At 37.5% G+C, this 10,714-nt stretch overlaps 1 protein-coding gene across 1 annotated transcript; it reads right to left on the bottom strand.

Moving 5' to 3' along the window:
- Positions 1–1,507: 1,507 nt before the first annotated feature.
- On the bottom strand, positions 1,508–2,949 carry LOC18014866 (uncharacterized protein At4g06744). The gene has a single exon (XM_006397297.2). The coding sequence runs from the start codon at positions 2,891–2,893 to the stop codon at positions 1,718–1,720; it is 1,176 nt and encodes a 391-aa protein (XP_006397360.1). The 5' UTR covers positions 2,894–2,949; the 3' UTR covers positions 1,508–1,717.
- Between the last annotated feature and the right edge of the window lie 7,765 nt (positions 2,950–10,714).

Genomic DNA, 10,714 nt, shown 5'->3' with positions numbered 1-10,714 from the left:
AAGTTCTCTTCCATTTTTTATTATCCATAAAAAACAGGTAGTTGAAATCATTCTCTGTAAAAAATTACAAAGAAACTATGTTATCAAATATAATTACAAACCACATTATGACAAACACATAAGTAACAAATTTTCTCTATAGGAGACTTCATTTGAAGACTTCGAAGTCTTTTCTTTCAAGCTAAATAGTTATTAAATCAAGAAAATTGATTCATACATAAATATCGATAAAAGCATAAATCAAACTTATTAAGCAGTTAAGACAGTAGCTATCACACATGCCAAAACCTAAAAACCTTAAAAAAATCATTATAAATTTTCAATAAGTGAATTTTAAAATAATTATACCACACAGAAAACTCTTGAAGATTTGCAGAGCATACTCCATTAGAAGTCTGCGGAAGAAGTATACAGAAAAAAACATATGAAAATGGTTAGTTTTGCATTTGACCAAAATTTTAACTTTTGTAGTAAACTTCAGGCAAAGTCTGCAATCTTAGAGTATAATTCACTTGAAGTCTGCGAATGACATACAACCTTGAATTTGTAATTAAGTAATTATTAGGAGTATTTTTGACTTTGTGTTATTATTAAAAAATGAAATATTAAATATATAATGGCATTTTTGTGAATATTGTGAATGTCAATGATAAAATAGATAGAAAATGACAAATTTAGAAAGGGTAGAAAAATTAAATTAGTTTTATGTTTAACCATAATTCTTAGGTCATTTCTACAGGTTGTCCTTGTTTTTAAGTATATTCCTTTTAGAATTATTAATAGATTATTCGATAAAAAATGTCAATGGGTTTGGTAGGAATGGGTCACCTTCGGTCATCTCTCTTTATCTTTTTGGTACATATAACCCATCAAATGCAATAGACGTGGAGGATTGCTGCCCACTCCACATGATTTATATGATGGTCCTTGAGTAGGACCACTTACATTAGCACTCAATATATTAAAAATGCATCATTAAGATTGTACACTGTGTCTTATCAAACTAATTATGTTTTTTAGTACCGCTTTGTTGAAACTTTCTAAATTATTCGTAGTCGCTATCCTTGCCGTGCACAGGTAACAAATTAACTGTATACATATTATTTGTAACCGACCGAAATGAAATCATAGGAAATGTTTTAAGAAACTCAACTGATCTGAAGAGAAGAGTATGGTAGAAACGTGCTTTACATAATGTTGAGAAATCAAGCGATCGACCGAAGGTCCGAAACTGAAACAAAAATGATGGAGATTACTAACCGCAATTAAAATTTGATGATAAAACATTATTATAGTTATTAATAAACCTGTTATATGCATTTGTATTTTATTTTTGTTTGACTAAGTGAAGTAATAAATGTATGTATTTTGTTTTTTTATAGCTTTATTCGTATAAATGTTTTTATTCAATTCTCTCACAGTACATTTTGTGCATTTATTCTCATGAATTTATCACATTAAACAGGAAATCGCAATGGCGTTGCTCGTACCTCATAAATATGGACTTCTGTCTATCACGAGTCATTACTCTATTTATGAGCCCATTCATGGCCATTGAAATAGAATACTAGCTAACAAAAACAACTTTATACATGTTTTTCCAACACGACAACCACTATCGCCTTTCTCTTACCATGATCTTGTTGGCCGAGACATTAGTAGATTATTTTTCATTACAATAAAAGCGATAAAATACGCTGATATATGATGTTGAACATCAAGGTGAGGGAGCCACCATGGGCATAAAATCACCAGAAGGGGAAGAAGATATATGAGAATATCGACAAGGGAGAAACCTATGGAACCACGGGTGAGGACAGTAGTACTTAGGTTTGACAAAGAACTCCGCACATTCATCAATCGATCTTTGTCCTGGGAAGAATGGAATGCAATTGTTAGTAACGTCAAGAACACCTCTTTCAAACAAACCCTTACACCAAGGTCCCACGTGTGTGAAATAGTTATCAGACAACGATAAGTTGACAATATTGTCCCAGAGCAGCATGCACACTGCCTCGGGGATGGCCCCGAACAAGAGATTCCCTGCAAAGTTGAGCTGCTCTACTTTCTCTAGACACATAAGAGAAAGCGGCAAAAGACCCGTGAGCTTATTTCCACTGATATCAATCACTGATGCTCCCTTAAGGAATCCAATCTCGTAAGGGATACAACCCGTAAAATCGTTATTCAAGAAGAGTACTTCGGTTAACGTTGACATCGATCTTAGGATGCTTATCGGGAGAGGACCGTTGAACTTGTTGTCCGCTAAAGTTAAGAAAAGAATATGACTATCTCCAGGTATCTCCGGGAGGCTCGCAGTGAAGGTGTTATCATTGATGAAGAGAACCTCGAGGTTTTGACCGAAGATTTGCGGTGGGACTGAACCGGAGAAAGAGTTGAACCGGATGTCAAGAAATGTCAAACCGGGCATACCAACTACGGCGGTCGGAAACGGACCGGTAAATTTATTGTTGCTGATGTCGAGTTCGTAGAGATACTTGAGATTGACGATCTTGGAAGGGACAGTACCTCCAAAGTTGTTCGAGTTTACATGAAAGAGAGCCAAATCGGGGAACTGGTCGATAAAACCTTCGATCGAGGGAGCAGAGAGCTGGAAGTCATTGAAATCGATGGAAGCGACAGTGACTGCGGTTTTGTTGTCCGGAGGATTGTCACAGTGGAAACCTCGGTAACTGCAGATGTCTGAACCAAACCATGTCTGTGTTACCTTAAAAGGATCAAGAGTGATGAGTGACTTGAATCTCTGGATCACTGGGTACACCACTGCAAGCCTTTGGTCTAAGAAAGTGAGTCTCTCTTCCCCGCTGCTGCTTGTATCTGATAATGCGATGGCCCCAACAATGAGAAGAGCCAAAAGCAAAGGATTCTTCATTTTTGCAGCTGAAACGAATGTTTCTGAAATAGAAGAGATGATTGCGAATTTCGTAAAACAGGTAGTTTTTTAGTGTTTATTGTGCTTTCCAATTTTTTATTTTCTCCTTTTCTGTGAGCAGGCTTTTTAGAGTATCATAGTGTGTTCCTTTGTAGTGTAGTGTGACTAGGCGTGTCGGCGGGTCAATGAAGGCAATATAATTTTGAAATTAGATTAATTTATATAGTTGGTGAAATTTGTGGAAAGAAAAAGTATAGTTGTTAATGAATCTAATAAAATTGATTGTTGACGAAGTAACGTCTATCACAAGTAAAATAATATACCAGCGATTTTATGCTCCTGATTTACTTAATAGAAGAAACTTTGCAAGAAATGATGGATCAGAATATATGGTTGAGAAACCCTAACTTACAAATTAAACCTAACTTAATTTACATTCTTTTTTTTTTCCGCTACCCAACTATTACATCATATATGGCCAGTCGGGGCGATGATCCGGGAACCATCATCGACTAGCTCGATATGAATGGTTTGGGAAAAAACAAAACCTCTGACACGGGCTCCTTTTGCAAGACTATCCACCCGGACATTTTGATCTCTGGGGATATGCGATAAGGTGAAGTCCAAGTAACTCTCCCGGAGGATACGAAAGGATTCCAACTCAGTTTGAAAGGACGACCAATCTGATGGTGAACCAACCATGCTAACAAGATCCAAACAGTCGGTTTGAAAGTGTACCAAAGATATCTCTCTTTCTCTCAAACTAGACATAGCCAAAGGAGACAATCCATCTCGGCGTGAAGAGCGAAAAGGCTTCTTCGACATTCCTGGACTCCAAAAGTCTCATTTTAGGTGTCATCCAGAAAACTCCAACCGAGTCCACTCACCAATCCGTGATTGATCCAGGAGGCATCAATACGGCATAAGGGGGTACGCCGGTTCTCGCTTAGGTATCTCGGAGGAGGTTGGGGACCACAACTCTCTAATTCTACGTCGTCTTCTTCTGGTCGGTTCGCGATTCTCCAACTTTCCGCTTCCACTTTAGCATGTATAAGGTATCTTCCGAGGAAATTTCTTTCCCGTTGAAGATCTTATCGTTTCTGGCTTTCCAAATATACCAAAGGATCCACGGATATATGTCCTTTTGAGGATCTGTCATGCCTAACTCTTACTTAATTTACATTCATTTAACGGTTTTTTTAGAAGAATAACGAACTCTTTCAATATTCATTTACTGTCTAATTTTTTTATTAAAATAAAGAAACTGAGAATTCGAAATGTCTTAACAATAAATCAAATTTTAAATAGTATTTGAAGAAAAACAAAAAAAAAATATTTAAATCGTTATTAAAAATAATTAAATAAAATAAGCAACACCGCACCAACCGCCACATTATATGATGTAGTAATACAAGTATTCATAATATAGACATTGAACCCACACAACATTCAACCTATAATATAATAACTAATTTTATTATATAATATAATTCTAATATTTTCTAATCGGATAGATAATCACTCAATCATAGCAATCAACCTAGAGATTCTATAACACATTCTCAACAAACTTCCGTCAATGATACTCATTCTCTGCCACCATCCATCCTGGACTTGACAAGTTACCAGTGCCACCACCCTCAACAGGGCTTGACTATGGCTCGTCAGCCATTTCTCGATCACTACAGCTTCACAATATTCAGTCCTTCACTATAGGCCGTCAAACAAAACTGTAAACAATCATGTTCACAGCATTACAACAACAAGTACTAACAATCTATCAACCAAGCAACTCAACATTTTTCTCTAAGCCCTAGTATCATTCATCAATCATCAATTAACAATCATCAATTATCATTCAAATCCAATATCTATACCATGCATACACTTATCACTAGACCAACTAATGCATCAAATGAATCTACTAACTAGTCCTCACCTTAAATACACCACAAAGTCAAGTCTGAAGAAAAGAAGTTGGTATCCAAGCCATGTGATACACACAACACAAAAACTAAGGTTTCAGATTCATAGATCCAGGCTGTTTCTTGGCCGAGAAGATACAGTGATAACTTTCATAATTTACCCCGGAATATAGATCGGAATGTTGATCTGGAAAGAAGGATCTGAGATCTACAGATCGGTATGTGGATCGCGATCTGGGTTCTTCTGGATCGACGGAAAATCTCCTATCAAGTTGGCACTGCAAAACTGGAAAAAACAGGTTTGTAGAAACAAATGATTTTTCGCCAACTTTCAACTCACGTAAAAAAACGTAACTTATGATCTGCAAACTTCTATGGATTCCTTGCAGCGATAATCTTTTAAGAGGTATAAAGATCGTCACCTAGATCGATCTGAGTTGCTGGCAAATGACTCCGCAAAACCCTCACTCGAACAAATTTTAAACTGATGCTGCAGAGGTTATTATCGACTTTCACTGTGTTAACTCTGTATGGCAGAGGTTTTAATTCTTCACGTAGGTCCAAGCGTTAAGCCACATTTCCAATCCTTTCTAAGATTTTATACGGTCCAAGGTATCTTGTAGTCCTGGGCATTCGGGTCGGCGGTTCGGGTTCGGGTCGGTTCCTCGGGTTTCGGGTATCAGAACAATGATTGTTTAATAACCGAATAAGAACCGAATAAATTTCGGTTTGGTTCGGGTCGATAATTTACGGTTTCGGTTCAGTTTTCTTTTTTTTTTGTATAAACCCGAGGTATATCCGAATATACGATTTCGGGTAATTTTGTACCCGAATAACCAAATAAAATCAATGAAAATGAGTTCAAATTGAATTTCGGTTGTTTATAAACCCGAATAACCCGAAAAAACTAATCAAACACGAAAAACCCGAAATAAACCAACAAAATCCAAATATCCATTTGAACAAAGCGTGCAAAATAAAAAGAAGTTATGACAAAGTTGTGCACAATATCGAGAATACATGTTCTCCAAGTTGAACTTCCATATCAGTTCCAACCATAAATCCAAAAAAACTAATGACAAAAGACATAGAAGATTGAAAAACATTAATTGCTGAATCCTAAAAACTATCTCATCCAGCCTTCCTTACAAAGTTGCTATCTCTATCTCCAACTCCAATCTTCTTATCTTGCCTGTATACAACAATGATCAAAGGAAAACAAGTAAACAACAATGACAAAGACCAAAACGTTCTTCCAAAACTCATCACTAAATCAGTATAGCCTCATCGTAAAACAAAAACAAGCAAACATAACATTACCATCATAACCAATTCAGCCTCATCACTAAACCATTCAAAAACCGATTATTACCAAACTTCAGTTAAGCATAACATTACTTTATCACGTCAGTCTTCATCTTCAGGTTCAAACAAGTCTGGAGACTTTAAGTTATCCATTTCTGAGAAGTGAAAAAAGATGGATAACATTAAAAACATTAAACTTTTCGGATGAGATTTTAAAGAGAAGAAACATACGTCTTTGAAGTTTATCCTGCAACTCAATATCAGCAAGCAGCTCTTCTTTAGTGATCACACCTCTATCACTTAGACGAATCTCACACTTCAGCCATTGCTCAGTGCACATTAGCACTTCAATCATGTAATGGGTTAAACAACTTCGAAATGGGTGTAAGATTCGATCATTTGTGCTAAAAGCAGACTCTGAAGTAACAGAGGACACCTGCATTGCAAGCACATCCCTTGCCATCTCGGATAAAACCGGAAATTTGCAGCTGTTCAACTTCCACCATCCCAAAACATCATAATCTGTACCGAATATGTTTTTTTTTGGAGTTTCACATTTCTCCTTCAAGTATATATCCAACTCCGTACCTGAATCTTCAGTTCCTAACTCATCTATCATCTCTTTGTAGACAAAATCCATTCTCTCATATCCACTTTCAAAGTCTAAATCCATTTTGTCAAAGACATTACCTGTAGCATGATCTTGAGTCGAAGTACCACTCTGAGACTCATTTCCTGCGGATTTAGATGATGTCTCACCTCCAGATAACTTGTTGCTATACTCCTCAAATAATTTCTTCATAACCGTAGTCACAGAATCCACCAACTCCCTTGATTCAGGACAATCTTTCCCATAAATCCTATCAAAGCAAAGAGTAGCAAACCTCATTTTGTTGCTTGGATCTAAGATACTCGCAATGATTAGAAGCCTATTGATCTCTGGCCCATCCCAGTACTTCTCAAACTTCTTTCTCATTGCATCGGCCTTTGACCTCATTGTTGAATCCTGATCTTTCCTCAGCTTGATCAAGTTGGTTTCGATGGTCACACACTACAAGAAAGATCGGGGTTTACGTCGGCACATATCGACGTAAAAGGGCATTTACGTCGAATTAGCGACGAATGAAAAATCGTCGTAAAACAATCGTCGTAAAATAGAAATCGTCGTAAAATCGTCGTAAATTTACCAACCAAAGAAAATCGTCGTAATATCGTCGGGAATTATTCGTCGTAATGTCGACGTAAGTACAACGAAAGTACAACGAAATTTTCCAACGAAATGAGTCCATCATGACAACGACGTAAAATCGATGTAAAATTACGTCGATTAAACAACGATTAGGAAACGACCAATTTTAATTAAGGGAAATTAATTTTTTATTTATCGTTACTAATTCGTCGTAAATTTTCGACGTAGATTCGACGTAAACGTATTCGACATAAATTCGTCGTAAATAATTTGACGTTAGTTCGACGTAAAGTTACGACGAATTTACGTCGATTTATAAATTAATTAATTAAATTCGATTTTAATTTAATTAATGAATTTTTAAAATAATCAAATAATTGAAAATATAAAGACATTTTAAATTAAGATTTAAAATCAAAAATAATTTATAAATAAAAGAAAAAATGTAATACAATTTGTTTTTTACAAAAATAAACCTACTCTAATGTGATATCATAATCGTCGAGTTTGAGATCGACGTCTCGAGGAGGCTCTCCGTCTTGGCCGGCCGTGGCTGCTGGACCGTCGTTTCCCGTCTGCACTATCGGAGCCGAAGTCTGACCCTGTGTCTGCTCACCGGAAGTACCACCGGCCTCAAAGATCCCTCGTGCTCGCCGTTGCCTCTCTCGGATTGCGGTCGCCAACTGCGGAACCGCTTCCGCAATGATGTCGAAGAGGCCGTGCATCTCGGTGAGCTCCTGCTTCTGGACCACTTCCTCATGCCTGAGAGTGGTGATCTCAGAATTGGCCGTAGCAAGCTCCTGGCAAAGATGACTCGGATCCTCCTGCGTGCGGAATCCGGAAGCCGAGGCGGGGGGACAGTCTCGAATAGAGCCCATCCCTAAGGTTCGGCCCTTCTTCTTCGGAGCAACCTACAAATAAAAATAAAAACGTTAATTAATTATTAAGTAATAAATATAATAAATTTTTAAAAATTTGAAATAGATCATACCTCCTCGAAAATCTGGTCTTGCTCAACGACGGTCAACGGTACTTGGATAGTACCGTCAGGTGTGGCCTGGGTTTCCCGCTCAGCGATCCGCTGAATAGCGGCATTGTAGATCTCCTCTGACCGAGCATCGACAAAGCTCTCGTCCCTCTTCTGGTGAGTGGTCTCGAAGAGCTTCGTCATTGGAGGAAATTCTCCTCCGTTCTCCTGGGCCTACCAATTAGTAAACATTAGTAAAATATATTTAATAAATGGAAATAATTAAAAATAAAATAATAATGAAATAATTTATATTTAATTACTTACCATCATGAGATGTCGGCCCACAAATGATATTTGGCCAGAAGTGTGCGGAGTCACTAATTTCTGACCGTTAGGACCGACCCGGTTGCGGACGGCCGAACACTTATACGCAACGGTCTGGGCATGCGGGTCCAGCCAATACGCCTTCAACCCGTTCTAACAGGAAGTGGACATGGGGCTCGGCTTTGCGTCGTCGCCGTCGGTCTCCCACTTCCGCTTCCAATCGGAAATGGTGTTGACTAGGCGTTTCTGCACCTTCAGTCGGAAAGCTTCGCGGACCATCTCGTTGATCCCGATGTCCCAGTTCCACCGTTGCTGCAAAATTAAAAAAAATTATATAAACAATATAAAACTAAGATTAAATTTAAAATAATTTGAAAGGATATAATGAAGATTTAAAAAACATTACCGCGAAGCACTTGTACCAGGTGTCGAACGTGTCTTGCGACACCTTGCTCCAATTGTAGTGCGGCTCAACGAAATGACTCTTAATTGTGTCGGAAACGCTCCGACCGACACAATTATTCAAGTCAAACCTATGAAACAAAAAAAAAAACAGATTACATTAATATTTAAGTAAATTAAAGCATTAATTAAAAAATATAAAAAAACAAAAAGTTTTACTTACCAATAAGAGCCTGGTTCCGTTTTTCCGGGAACTAGACGTCGTAAAGCCCCCCGTCCCGGTAGGGCTAGTAAGTCCTCAACCGTAAATTGGGCATACAGTTGAGGAGGGTGGGGTACCGGTTCGGCAGCCGGAGGTGGAGGTGGTGGTGCAGGCGGTGGTGGAGACTGCTCCGCAAAGGTATTCTGAACCTGGGAGGCTCCGGAAGATGAAGGGATATCGGTCCCGGTATTTCCCGAGGCAGATGCCCGGGAAGAGTGTCCGTCCGCCATGAAATTGATGTAGTGCGTCCTCCGTCGAGTCATCGTCTGCAAAACCGGTAAAATTTTATTTTTTAAATTACATATTAATTTTTAATTATTATCCTAAATCTAACAAATTCCGATCCTAAATCTAACAAATTCCGAGCCTAAACTAATTCCCGACCTAAACCGTTTGAATTTCTAAACTATTTAAAATTAACTTAATATTAAGTAATTAAAAAAAAAATTACCTGATTTTGGTCTAGAGGGTTGCGTCAAAGGGAGGAGGAAGCAGAGAGAGGAAGGAGAGTAATGAGCGACGAAATGAGGAAGGGATGCGTCCATATATATAGAATTTATATTCGTCGTAAACTCGACGTAAAGTTACGACAAATTTACGACGCATCCGTCGTAAATTCGTCGCAGAGGTCCCACCGTATCACAAAGCGAATAAGACAAACACACGTGGCTGTATCTGAGCTTTGCGACGACTTTACGACGATTTTAAGACGACACCGTATAAATCATAAAAATTATAACGGCTGTGTATCCACATATCGTCGTAAAATCGTCGTAATATTACGACGATTTTACGATAGGATAGACCAAAACTGATGAAATTCAAAAATTGAAACATTCATAAGCACCTACAAGCATGTCTATACATCATATATGTGTTCTGTATAACTTTTAGCATGTTTAAATAACTTAATGAAGAATTTGGTAAGATCTAAGATAAATCCTTACATCTTCCATAAATGTATATAACACCTTAAGATTACTTGATAAACACATATATGTCAAAATTTGAATTTTTTTTTTTTTTGTTTAAAAAGGTATTTTACCTTATGAGATGGTAAGCCATATCAATCTCTTCATCTGAATCCCCCCTGAACCTCAGAAAAGATTGATTATAAGATTTAGGGGTTACATTTCGTCGTAAACTCGATGGTATGTTACGACGAATTTACGACGAAGCACTCCCATTCTGTAAGTTGTAACATAAACCACATAACTACAAGCTCTTTAATCTTATACTACAAAACCTTATATAATACATCAATTTACTCAGGAAAATGCACCAAAAAACCATTCTGTAAGTTGGGAAAGCTAAACCCTATGGGGTTTAGGGTTTGCATGTTACGACGAATTTACGACGATTATTTAGAAATCGTCGTAAATTCGTCGTAATAGTCAACATATGTCCAAGTCAACACTTAAACAAATTCTCTTTTCAATAATTG

Source organism: Eutrema salsugineum, unplaced genomic scaffold (assembly GCF_000478725.1).
Source record: "Eutrema salsugineum unplaced genomic scaffold, Eutsalg1_0 scaffold_3, whole genome shotgun sequence".
Taxonomy (NCBI): Eukaryota; Viridiplantae; Streptophyta; class Magnoliopsida; order Brassicales; family Brassicaceae; genus Eutrema; species Eutrema salsugineum.
Note: the sequence above shows the minus strand (reverse complement) of the source record. Positions and strands in the feature narration are given on the sequence as shown.